The sequence below is a fragment of the Rhinolophus sinicus genome, linkage group LG07 (assembly GCF_036562045.2).
Source record: "Rhinolophus sinicus isolate RSC01 linkage group LG07, ASM3656204v1, whole genome shotgun sequence".
Classification (NCBI taxonomy): Eukaryota; Metazoa; Chordata; class Mammalia; order Chiroptera; family Rhinolophidae; genus Rhinolophus; species Rhinolophus sinicus.
Genome location: NC_133757.1, coordinates 14,087,110 through 14,100,416, shown reverse-complemented (window position 1 = coordinate 14,100,416; position 13,307 = coordinate 14,087,110). Strand labels below are relative to the sequence as shown.

Sequence of the window (13,307 nt, the reverse complement as noted above, 5' to 3'; positions counted from 1 at the left end):
GCAAGAGATGAAGTTACTCCTTCCTGGAGGCTCCTTCAACGGCCCCTGAAGCTTTTCCTTTTAACACCAGAAGGATCAAGTCTTGTCAGATAGGTGACTATTAGTTCAGTGCTTTCAAAACTTTAATCATGAATGAATCCAACTTCAGAAATTTTGCCAAAACCCAAACTAGTTTCTTAATACTCTTGTTAAGCAGACTCACCTATTCTCTACCTAAATAGGTTTATTTTTAAAGGAAACTACTGTAAATGGAAAATTTCTTTTTTAAATGGGGTCTTTGAATTCTAATTGGCTACAGTTGTCACCCTACAGCTCAGAGCCTGAAGCCTGCTTTCTCCTGGTTAAAAGGGGAGATGAGCGAGAGGTAGAGGATAGAAACCTACCAGAACCACCTGAGTCTTTTTCCTTGATAGGATCAGAAGGGTTGACAGTAAAATTGAGAAGGGAATGACTTTTTCATGCTGCATTTTTGATGTGATGTCACGCCCTGGCTCGGTGCCACACGAATCGGTCTGGGTGTTACCAGTGGTTCGCATTCCACATCACGGGAAGCACAGAAGTGAAGACAGCTTCAGGGGTGGAGTTGGTTTCCATCAGTGGGAAGCTACTTTTCTGAGCCCCTGGGCTGTCGGCTGAGGCCAATTGGCCAAGACAGTCAATATGGGGGCGTGTGCCCACGTGGCAGGCCCCAGACTTGTCTGCTCTTTTGTTGGTTCATTGCCTTTTCAAAAGGCTTCCAGGTACATGATCACATCCAGAAAACAGTGTTTGTTTTTATACAATCTCCTCATCCTGGATGGTGTCACTCCCTAAACTTCAACAACCCCGCCCGCCCCACCCCGCGGTCTATCTGACCCAAGTCCCATTTATACTGATATTTCTCAGCAAATACTTAACCAAAAAGTAATTTTTTTGTAAATGCTATACTCCCCCTGGGCAGCCAAATCCCCTTGAATTAAACAGCAGGTTGGGTAAAGGAACTCTTACTTTTACAATTGGGGAAACTGAGGCACAGAGAGATTCAACAACTTGCACAGGAGCAAAGATAGGTCCAGGAATCTCCTTGGCCAGAAGCTTCATGCCTAAGAGAGGTATAATCAGAGTGGTCGCGGGCAGAGTTACCTGGGTGCTGCTTGAAAATGCATGTTCTGGGCCCATTCCAGAACCGCAGACGTATCACTCTCGTAGGGGGAGCTCAGGGAGCTGCATTTTTATCAAGATCTCAAGATAAAAGTAGAAATTTCCCAGGTCTACCCGGGAGACTCTTCTTTCTGCTCCCTGCCCTATCGCTACTTGCCACATGAAGCTGCAGTCCATCCCTCAGTTAACTGGACAGGGGTCTGAGTGGGCTCTAAAGCGCTGAGCTTTACAGCAGGAAAGCTGCACAGGGACCTCCTGAATCAGGCACAGGTGACTGGCCTCAGAGTGAGGAGACCTGGTCTTGAGCCCCTGCCCTACCCCAATCCACTCATGTCCTCACAGGAGCACTTGCCCCTCCTGGGCCTCAGCTGTGCGGTCTGTAGATGAAGGGTCTAGGCCAGCCCCTTTCCATGATACCTTCTGGCTCATCACTGAGGTTCCAGGCTTCACCCAGGCTCCCAAGAAGGAAACCATGCAGAGGGACCACTGTCTGGTGCCTTTTCCTTTGGCCTCCAAATTTCCCCATTCAAACCTTCCCTCCTTGCCCCGAACTTCATATTAGAGCAAAGCCACCAGGAAGCCACCAATTCTTGGACAGCATTGCACAGCTTGTGAGCGAAAGCGAGAAGGGTGAGATTCCTTGTGACTAAAAAGGATAGAGTGGCACCACGTCACATTTATGAGGATGGCTAGAATTTTAAAAAAGGGAAAATAGCAAGTGTTAGCAAGGATGTGGAGAAATTGGAACCCTTACGCACTGCTGGTAGGAATGTAAAATAGTGCAGCTTCGGTGGAAAAGAGTATGGTGGTTCCTCAAAAAGTTAAACATAGCATGATCATATAACCCAGCAATTCCACTCCTAGGTATATACCCAGAAGAGTGGAAAGCAGAGGTTTTTGTACACCAGAGTTCACAGCAGCATTATTCACAACAGCCAAAAGATATAAATAATCCAAGTGTCCATCAACAAATGCATGGATAAACAGAATGTAATGTACAATGGAATACCACAAGAAAGCATGAAATTTTGATATATGCTACACATGAACGGACCTTGAAAACATTATGCACAATGCAATAAAGCTAGTCACAGAAGGACAGATGTTATATGATTCTCTTTAGATGAGGCACCTAGAATAAACAATTCATAGAGATGCAAAGTAGAATAGAAGTTACCAGCAGCTTGGAGGAGGGAACAGGGGGATTTATTATTTAATGGATTTAGAGTTTGTGTTGGGGATGATGAAAAAGTTTTGGGTATAGATAGTAGTGATAGTTATAAAGCATTGACAATGTAGTTAATGCCACTGAATGGTATACTTACAAATAGTTAAAATGAAGACTATTATGTTATGTATATTTTACCACAATTTTTTAAAAAAGGACTAAGTGGCCTTGCAAAACTGTTTATCTCATGACATAGCTTATGTTTGCAGCATGAGCCAGTGTAGAAGGATGGTTTGAGTCAGCAGCTGGGCTAATGACTGGGACACTGGTGGAGGGGTGTCACCTCCACCCCTCACATTGACTTTGAGCTCTGTGCAGCAGTGGAGACTGGCCCTACTGAGCTGCGCACTGTTTTCCTTGGTCAGTCTTGCAGCCCAGCAGCTGCAGCCTCACTTAGCCGTGGCTCAGAGATCTCTCCTACCCACTACAGTCCTTTCCTGGTGGTAGCAGCATCTGTTCTACCACCAGTTCATGTGAGCAAAAAAGTACATCTGAAGAGGAAGGGATGGCTGAGAGTAGAGTCCCGATATTTTACCTCTCAGGTGAAAGATGTTTTTTGCTTTTGTTTCCTTCTAAGCCAAGCTTCTGGCCCCCAAAGGCAGGACTGGCCCTCTATTGCTTCCCAATCCTCTGAGACCGTTTTCTATCAGCTAATTCCTGGAAATCGTCAACTCAGAGTTTTAGCCTCTGCCCTTTTGTTTTGTTTTCCAAAAGATTTCGAACTCTGAAAGGTAGAGGAAGAACCTGAGTTAAAATAATCGTTACATGAGGACCAAACAGGTTAGACCTCAATGCCCTTCACACTGAAGGAGATTATACTGTAAATCAGTAAGTCTCAGAGACACTTCTCTCTCTCCCTCTGCCTTCCTTCTCTCTCTGCCCCTCCCTGCCTTCCCCACTAACCAACCTTAGCCTATAAGACACCTGACCTTGACATATGCTCTCTGGTCACTGGGCGGGAGTTTCACATTGTTGAGGGCCAGCTCCTAACTGGGGAAGGCTATGGTCCTGAGCCATGGATCCATTGAGAAAGCCCAAGCGTGGAAGAGATGGTCCATCAGTTGGATCTAGAGGGGTCTCCCTGAATCTCTTGCAAAGCACCTCCCTGTCCATGTGCAAGTAGCGGATGTTTCCAGCTCTCTAAGGGGCTCTGGGGCAGTTCTGACCCCATGCTACGGTATTTTAGCCCTGTTGAGACTAGGAACGGATGTGGTGGGAGAAGCAGGCAGGGCCTTACCTGCCTTTGGATCTGGGTGGAGATGTTTACTGAGATGTGTTTGCCTCAGTGAACTGACTGAGGCTCCCCAGTTATCATTGGGGCCTAAGGGCCCTGTCTGTGTCCTGCCAGGACTGGGCTAGTCTAGACAGGATTTTCACAAAGCTTTCCAAGAACAGGGGCCCAATCTCTTAATGGAGCTCAGTGCCCTTCCTCCCTTAGGGTTAGCAAACTCTTCTGTTTCCTTCCCCTCCATCTTTTTGTTACAATGTATATACATCACGGTTCCCCATCCCTCACAGCCATGGAGATTGGGAGTGAGAGGTCTGGTGTAAAACTGGCTCCATTTTATCTCCGCTCCAATACTTACAGAGTTACTCTGGGCAACTTAATCTCTGCAAATCTGTTTTCTTACCTCTAAAATGGATGTACTTACAGTACCTCCATTATCAAGTATTGTGTGCCATCAATGAGACAAAATGCATGTAAAACATTTAGCATAATTCTAGGCACAATGTCAGCTCCTAAGAAATGTGAACTGAAATCATAGTTATCTCCTCCTCCTTGCTCTGCATTCATCTTCTTTTGACTTTGTAAGTCCCAGGAGTAGGACTTCTTCGATCCTTTCCCTGTCTCTGGAAAAACTGAATGGAATATGGGATGCAAGGAGGCAAATCCACTCTCCGCCCCCGCCATCACCCTGGTTAGTCTCAGGACCCAGATGTGTGGCATCAGTAACTGCCTTACTGGCCTAGCCTTTCCCGTGTGTTCCCCCACCTACCCAGCTTGGTGTCTGGGCTGCCAGTTTCCACATATCACCACAGCCTCTCTCTGCTGTGGACTCAGTGATTCACAAAAGGAGTGGGCCTGTTTCAGATCCCCCTGACATGCAGCCCAGGCTGCACAGCTGCGCGGCAGCTGCTTCAGACTCCTTGAGAACCCATGGGATTGCAAGCCCCCCCACCCACACCCCCGCCACAACCCCCAGCCCAGGAAGATCTGGCTTTCTTTTTGTTTGGTTTCCCTCTGCCTCCAGCTTCCAGTTACAGCTCCTGGGAAGGGCACGTCTGCCATCTGCTGGCCATGGGCAGCGCAGCACTTGGCTGACCCTCAGGCTCTAGTTTAGAATTAAGATGTGGGGCTCTGGCCCAGGCTCACGTGTTCGAGGGCCTTTTCTATACTCGGTCCTGGGAAGGATGCTCCCTGAAGTGCTCCCTTCTGTCCTGCCCGTTTCTCAGGGCTGAAGGTGGCCAGGCATGGCCCACACTACTCAGCTCAAACAGTAGAATTCAGGGAGTATCTCTATCTCCTCAGGGCTGGGCAGAGACAAGTAGAGAGGGGGAGGCCCTGCTCTCCAGACAAGCTAAATGGATGGATGATGAGACAGGACAAAGGACCAGGACCAAGGCAGAGCTGACTGGGTGTGACGAGGGTAAGACTGAAAGAACGGCAACATGCATCTGTCCTTGGCGTCCTCTGGGGCCCCATTTTTGGTAATGCCCTGGCACGCAAGCCCAGAGGCGTCAACTTCAGATATTGCCATTCAAGCACCCCAGACCCAGGAACACCCTTGAGACCTGAGCCTGCCTTTCCTCTGCCAGGCCTCCCCGTATCACCCCCACCCATGAACAAAACACCCACCCTTTGTCTCATTTTCTCCAGCAACAGGGTTGTGGGACAATGACGCAATTAAACAGGCACAGTCCAGACAACAAATGGCCTCTCTCCCTTTTGGTGCCTTCCTTTCCCCTCCCTAACTTTTCATTTTGTAATTTTTCAAACCCACAGCAAAGTGGAGAGATTAAGACAATGAATATCTTTTATCCAGATAGTTGCAACAACGAACACTTTGCCACATAGCTTTCTCGCTTGTGCATATATATATAGAGAGAGCCAAAAAATGTATACACATTTTAAGAAAGGAAAATACTGTATTAAAATTGTAATACTCAATATATGCCGATAACAAAAGATAAACACAAGTCATATGTATACATATTTTTGGCACCCTCGGCTCATATATATATAATTTGTTTTGGTTGGTTGGTTGGTTGGTTGGTTTGCTGAGTCATTTGCAGCTAAATTGCAGACATCACCCTCAACACTTCAGCACGCATCTCCGAAGAATAAGAACACTTTCCTACAGAACCCACAATACCATTATCACGCTCAAGAAATTCAACATTGCTACAATAATACTACCTCACATAAGTCTACATTCAAATTCCCCAATTGTCCCAACAATGTCCTTTATAGCTATTTTATAGTAATACAATCTAGGATGCTATCATGGACCACACACTGCATTTGGCTGTTTTGTCTCTTTAATCTCATTTAATAAAAAGCCGTCTTCCCATCTTTTTTGTCTACATGACATTGGCATTTGTGCTGGGTCTAGGCTTGCTGTTGTGCAGAAAGCCTACAACTTGGATCTGTCATGTTCCTCGGGAGGAGATTCAGGATAAGCATTTCTGTCAAGAATGCTACTTATTGATGGGCCCTTGGTATGTCATGTCAGGATACATTCTTGTTTTTTACTTTTCTTTCCTAATGTATCATCTGCCTAGTTCCCCAGATGGTTACGGAGGCCTACAGTAGAACAGAAAGTTAGAAATTCTGCCGAGGGTACAGCAAGCAATAACACCAAGTTGCCTAGATAGATGTGGGTACCGGGAAGGTGCACACACGACCACCAAGACCCAAAGGGAAATGTGGCAGCTGATAAAGGCTCTCATTTGCTAAATCAGAGGTCAGCAAACTTTGTCTGTAAAATGCCAGACAGGCCATATTTGGTGCTATACTGTCTCTGTCACAACCACCCTGCCATTGCACCACAAGCAGTATGGAAGCAAATGGGCATGGCCTGTTCCAAAAAAAACTTTATTTGTAAAACCACAACTGCTGGAGTTGGCTGAAGGGCCTTAATTTGTTGACCCCTGATTTAAGTGAAAGAAAATATTCCCGCTGTTAAGGGAGTAAAACTTTCCTTTTCTGGTGAGCACTGCACTCTAAGAGGTAGAGTTGATACCATTATTTCTTCAGCCAAAACTTTTTGAGGTATGCCATGTGCCAAGCACTGTGCTTGGTATTTGGGTAATGACATCAGTGGTGAAACAGACAAGGTCCTTGCCTCTCTGGAGGACATGTCTGATGTGAGAGATAACATGCAAATAAACAAATACAAAACGACATGCTGGAAGGATGCAGTGACAAAACAATTGGGGTGTGTGTGTCATACTGAGAAGGAGCTAGGGTGGACTCCTGAGGAGATAACTTTTAAGCTGAGACCTAGTGACAGTCATGAGGAAGAGCTTTCCAGGCAGAGGGAATAGCAATTGTAATAGCACCTGAGGTGGATGGAGCATGGCTAGAGCCATTTTGAATCCAGGGATGGCTGGAGATTTGTCAGGGGCAGGAGGAGGGAAGAGTTTGAGAGGAGGCTGATTGGTCGTGGCAGGTGTTTGTATTTTATTCCAAGAAGAAAATGAGAAGTCATTGGAGTGGGTTAAGTATCTGTCCATCCCCAAGCCAAAGAAACTGTCACCCAAGGCAGTCACCTGGACACAGCTGTGTGACCTCTGACCTCAATTTGCTCATCTGTGATCAGGCTAATAGAAGCCTTTTCATAGGGTTGTTAGAAGACTTAAATGCAGCAATGCACAATCAGGCAGAGAGGAGATGCTCAATGCATGCTAATAACCATAGCTAACCAGATGGTCAAAACCTACCTGTACAGCCAGGTTCCAACCTGAGAACAGGTAAGTGCGAGCACCGCACATCCATACCAAGGCAGAAGGGCAAAGCTTCCGCTGGATTAGGATGTCTTCAAATAGGCCCCACCCCCTCCCTCCAACCCTGGCCCCAGCTGCAGCCCTCAGAAAGCACCCAGTGCTCCTGTGCCCTGGACATGACCCTGTGAAAGGCTCCCCTCAGCTTGCAGGAGCTCAGGAAGGCACTCAGCCAGCTCCGCAGACTCATCCTTGCTCTGCTCTGTGTCGTTTTGTTTTTCAGTTCTCCCTGATGTCTTTCCTTCCAGTCCCGGACCCAGGTGAGTGGGCAGATCTTCTGGGAGCTCCTCACAGGCTGGCTCTGGGATGGAGGAAAGGGGGCCCACACATGTGGGTGTTGGCAAGACCTCAGAGTTAACACGGTTCAGAAGTCAGACTCCTTTGAGAATTTCCCCAGAAAAATGCATTCCTGGGCATTTATATGTCCATGCACACACACAATGCTTTACACAATTTTGAGTTGCCTGTGGATACCCCATGCCCAGTCTCAGGACCCAAAGGGAAAAACTGCTGATGCAGTTGAAGCCCTTCATTTTATAGAGGAGGAAACTGAGGCCCAGAGAGGGGAAGCAACTTGCCTCAGGTCACACAGCCCCTTAGTGGCTTAGGTGAGGTGACAGGGCCAAGGCAAAGTGAGGATGTCATCAAGCTATGACTGGCTTCAGGCAGGCCAGCTCTGTGCCACCCCCACTCAGTCCACCCCCCTGGGGAGCCAGCACCTCTTTGCTGAGAGGATGGTGCGAGTGCCATGCAGGCAGCCCCAGGCTGACCTACCTCTGGCAATGGATCCCACCAGTACCCCCACCTGGTTTGTTTCCTCAAGACTCAGTGTGTCCACTCCCCAGCGAGCCCTGCTCTTTCCCAAAGGCTCACTCTCACCCCTCACTCTCTCACCTTCTTTCTTTCCTGTATCCTCTGCCTGGTGCCCCCAGCCAGGCCCAGGTGGAGCAGGACTGCTCCTTCTTGCCACATAATCTGCTCTTGGTCTCTGGCTCTGCGTCTGAATCTCTTTCTTCACTGCTCTGAGACCCAAGGAAGAAAAGTCCCCTCACTGCTCCATCGTAGCAGAGGCCAGCAGTCGCCACTGGCAGCGACGTGGGCTAGCCACCCACAGAGGACAGGAGCCAGGCAGACAGCACACGGAGACTGCTGTCACGTCTAAACTTGGAATCAAGGGTTTATTTGGAGCAACGATGGGATGACTGGCCCAAATTCAGCTTGACAGTCAATATTCTTCCGAAGCAAAGCCTCGGATGAGCAGACAGCTTTGTGCCGACTCAAGGCAATCAGTGCCGCCCCATGCTTAGGGAATGCTTGTGGAATTGGACAAAAATATATGTGACCATGGCCTGTGGGTTTTTGAGAGGATCTCCTTCGCCCAAAGCAAAGGAAAATGTCCAACCCAACAGTCTCCTTTGGAGAATCCTGTTTCAGAGGGCTCCCCCTGCTGGCCACCCCAGCATCTGCACATGGACTCCACGGAGGGTCCAAAGCCAAGAGCTGCCTCTTCCTCAGCTTTCAGCACCAATTGCTCAGGCACCACGAAAGGGGCTCCTTTGGTCTGGGTGTTAGAGAGATGGAGCTGCAGAACTGTGGGGTCACCTAGTGGGAGCCGCAGGAGCACAGAAGACTCCGAGATCTCACTCTCGCATGTATTTGAAAAGCAGCCTCACCCTGAGTCCATGGGTTGGACTTTGTGGTCATAAGAGGTATCTCTACGTCATGACACTTTACTGCCATTTTCCAGAAGGTATGAAAGACATCTACAATGACTATCAGTGTATGACAGCCTGGAATTGTGCAGGGAACAATAAGAACAACTGTAAGCGGTGGCCCTACTGAACAGAGATCACAGAAAAGGGAGTGGATTCATTCTACGTGTCCATAAGGCTTCTAGCTTTAATTAAATAGGTTGGTGATTGACTATAGGCTTGCATTTAATCTGCAAACAGGAAGAACTTTCTAATCATCAGAGTTATCCAAAAATCTGAATGGGCTGCGGGCTCTTGTGAAGTAGTGAGCTTCCCATCACTGGTGATATGTAAGCACAGGCTAAAAAAACAACTTAGTAGGGAGTGGAGAACGTCAGATTTAACATCCTGAGATTTTGGGCTCTGTAAGAACTCAGGCAGTCACTTCTAGATGTTTGGTAATTAAAGGACCCTGGAGCACCCCACCCCTGGACTCCTGAATCCATCTCAAGGGGTTCTATCAGCCTCTGACTGTGGAGCGGGGTGAGAAATAGTGGCTGGGCCTTCCGGCAAAGAACAGGTTAGGTCTGAAAAAACACCCGTATTAGTGTCTGATTTAATTTCACATGGGGGTTGTGCTGTGATGAAATTTGTCAGATCCCAGCAGGCTTATGACCACAGTGTGGCCAAGGAAACACTGTGCTCATGCCCATGGGCAAACTGCTTCTTCTTTAGTTGATCTTGCTGGAGATAGTACACGGTGAGGGTCTTGCTGGGCCAGCAGGTACCCAAGCCACAGTCCCCAACGGGTGGCAGAGGAGGTGGCCATCAAATAGGACAGACTCTGCCTGTCTCCCCTAAGCAGCTGATGTGACAGCCAACAGGCCTGTGGAAATGCCTCTTCAAAGCTGGTTTGGCTCTGCCCGGCAACACAGGCTGAGCCCATCCATCAGCTGTCCTGCTGCCTGCCAGTGAGGGTCTCCACTGGGCTTGCCCTGTCAGCTGCATTGGAAGTGTCAAATGCAGGCCGACAGGGCTGGGGTTTGGGGGAGGCCATTGGAGGAACCGTCTGTGCCACGGTGATGGATGACGCCAACAGGGACGGCATTCCAGGGATTTCTATTCCGTTCCACACATCTGGCAAGCTCTTTAACCAGAGCAGCTGCAAAACTTCCATCACAGGAACTGTGGAGTTTTTCCGAGAGACCGTAGGTATGGACCACCATAATCCTGGTCGAGAGACCTGGGGCATGTGCTAAAGGAGATTTCCCAATGCGAAGTACTTCCTGGAAGCTAAAACCCATGGAGTCTCGTGAAACATAAACCCCCAAGAGGCTCCAGGGCTCATAAAAACACAAACCAGACAAGGAGTTAAGTAGACTTGGTTTCTGATGCCATCGCTGTCTGCCTTCGTTTTTCCTTTTCTTGAAAATAGAAATAATAATACCTATGCCATGGGGTTATTTTAAGGTTAAATAAGATCATGTGCAACACATTTATTTAGTATAATGTCTGATACACAGAAAATACTCAATACTTAACCTATTATTAGGATTATTTGGGTTAACTCAGGATATTTTCACTCTTCTTCCTGATAAATTCTAGAAATAGACTCTGATAAATAGATAAATCCACAAGGATTTCTTTATACCTAATATAATATGCTCCTGACAGCTGCCCCATTCTTCCCCCAAAGCTCTCTCCTTTTTTATAGCCTAGAGAAAGTCTCAAATAATCTGTATTTAAACCTGGAGTGTTTTTCTACAATCTATCAATGGAACCAAATTTTATGTTAGGTTGCCATTCTTTTCTGCCCAGAAAAGTACTTGGACAAGTTTCTAGACTCCTGCAGAACTCAACAGGCATTTTCCTCATCAAATACCTGACCCAACTCTCACAGAGTTTCTCTCCTAAATCCCGTTTGCTCTGCTCCAAGCAAACACCATCTTTGCTTGCAGAGCTGTGTGCAGGCCAATCAGAAGGAAGGGAGGCTTAGCCATATAGGGAAAAACTGGTCTGTCAAACACACAACTGCACATAGGCCACTGAGGGGTAGAGAGAGGAATAGATAGGGCCCTTGCTCTTAAGAAACCAACTATCTAGTCGAAGAAAACAAATCGGAGAGACCAAGTTAAATACAAACCACAAGAAAGGGGTGTCATCTGAGATCCAACAATGAAACCTAAAACTCCATGGCTACCTGGGCCAGCGAGTAATGTTCTAGAATCTAAAATTCTTATCCCACTAGCAACCCAATATCAATCAGGCCCTGTGTGTCCATTTGTTATTACTGCATAATACCCTACCCCAAACTCGGTGGCTTACACCACTAACCATGTATTTAGATCTTAATTCTTTGGGTTGGCTATTTAGACTGAGTCCAGCTGTGCAGCTCTCCTGGTCTGAACCAGGCTCAGCTGGTGGATCAGCTGCACTTTCTCACGTGTCTGCAGCCTTGGCCAGGGCCACTGGGCCTGCTGTTGCCTCATATGTTCTCTTACCCTCCTGTAGAATAGGGCAAACTTGTTCACATGAAAGGCCCAGGGGTCCATGACAGAGAGGACGTGCACAGTGCTCGTTGAGGCCCAGGCACTCTGTCAGCTGGCACATGGTCCTTTCACCATGTGCTGTTGGTCAAAGCAAGTCCCAAGGGCAGCCCAGACCCAAGGGGTGGGGAAATCAACTTCATCATTTGGTGAGAGGAGATGAAAAATCACATGACGAAAGGTGTGGCTACAGGGAGGGGTGGGGAATCAGGGCCATTTTTTGCCCCATCAGATTGGTTCATACCGCACAAGAGAGCCAACATAGAACTTAAGGCTACCAGACCTAGTCTTGGCCACGTCTAGCTCCCCACTACCCTTTCATCTCCTTCCTTGGCTGGCTTTCTTCCCCCACCCAACCCAGACTAGAGGCTTCTTTGATGGAGGCCACATCCCACTCTTATTTGTATGTCTCTCCACTGTTTTCAGTGCCTTCCTGCACCTGGTATAATACTCGGCCCATTGTAGCTGTACAGTACACGTTTGTTACATAGACAATGGGATTACGTGCCAACAGAATAGAAAAGACAAAGTAAGCTTTAAGTTTGGAGGTGGAGAAACCCTCCCAGGTGACGCCCCTAGAAAGCATTTTCAAGCCACGTAGCAGCCCACCCCAAATACAGAGGACCTTAGTGCCCTCCCTAGCACAGCCCTCCAGCTGGATGGCTTCTGGGGACCTGGGGCTGCCGAGCCTCTGCTGTTCTACCCACCTCCACCAAGGGCCCTGAGCCTTGGAGACTAGCAGGGACATATTGCCTTGGTTGGTGGGAGTAGGATTCAAAGCCCACACGTTTTATTCCCACCTTAGCTTCCTCGAGAGATAAGCAGACCTTGGTCACAGGGCTAAATTCAAGTCAAAATCCTCCAAGAGACCTGGGAAAGTCACACCCTTCCGTCTATGTAAAACTCTCATTCTTCAACTATATCTTCAAGGGGTTAATTTTTAATGGCCTAGCCAAGATTAGTCAAGCTGACCCTTCACCTCTGGGAGTGCTGGGAGAAATTATGGGAGCAATCTGAAGGCACTTATCTATAAACGCCTCTTAGAAAAACAAAAATACCTGTCCAGAGAAAAGAGAAATAAATAAATGAGGCAGTCATCTCATTACCAAACCCCATTGTCTCTCCCAAATGTCAGTTGGAAATCTTTTATGTCAAACTCAGAAAAACATTTTTTTTTTCTGAGTTTCTCACTTTTCTTTCTCTGCTTTATCAAACTAGATGGAAAGAAACTTTATTTGCTCCGGGAAGACAATGGCCTTATCTTCAACCTAGATCCTCATCCCTGGAAAGGTGGCCTCCTCTGGGAGCATTTTCATAGTGGGGAAAATCAGCTCGAGAGAAATAATGAGCAAGCAAAGGGAGTCTTGACTTGACACTGTGATAAATGAGGTGAAACTCTGGCAAGGAACCAAAGTTGGCGGATTCAAAAAGGAAATAAAAAGATAGTTCCATTTTAATGGGAACTATAAAACAGCCATTGTGCAAAAGTCGATTTTTCAAAAGCCAAAGAGATAAAGACTATCGGGAATGACTGAGAGAAGAGTAAGATAATGTGGTTGATAATCAGGCTTAGGTAAAGTGCCATCCGCAGAGCCATCAGCTGGCTCTGTGGGAGAGCCTTTTCAAGTCGGCTATCTGCATTTGTTCCTGCCTCATTATCATATGCATCTCTGGATGGCTTCCTTATGCTTCTGCTTG

General features: G+C 47.4%; 1 protein-coding gene across 1 annotated transcript in view; it reads left to right on the top strand.

Moving 5' to 3' along the window:
- The window catches only part of HABP2 (hyaluronan binding protein 2), a 31,789-nt gene that overhangs the window by 4,405 nt on the left and 14,077 nt on the right, over positions 1–13,307 (top strand). Inside the window, exon 2 of the mRNA XM_019725188.2 lies at positions 7,596–7,632. Within this exon, the coding sequence (XP_019580747.2) occupies positions 7,596–7,632 (37 nt within the window). The remainder of the gene's footprint in view (positions 1–7,595; positions 7,633–13,307) is intronic.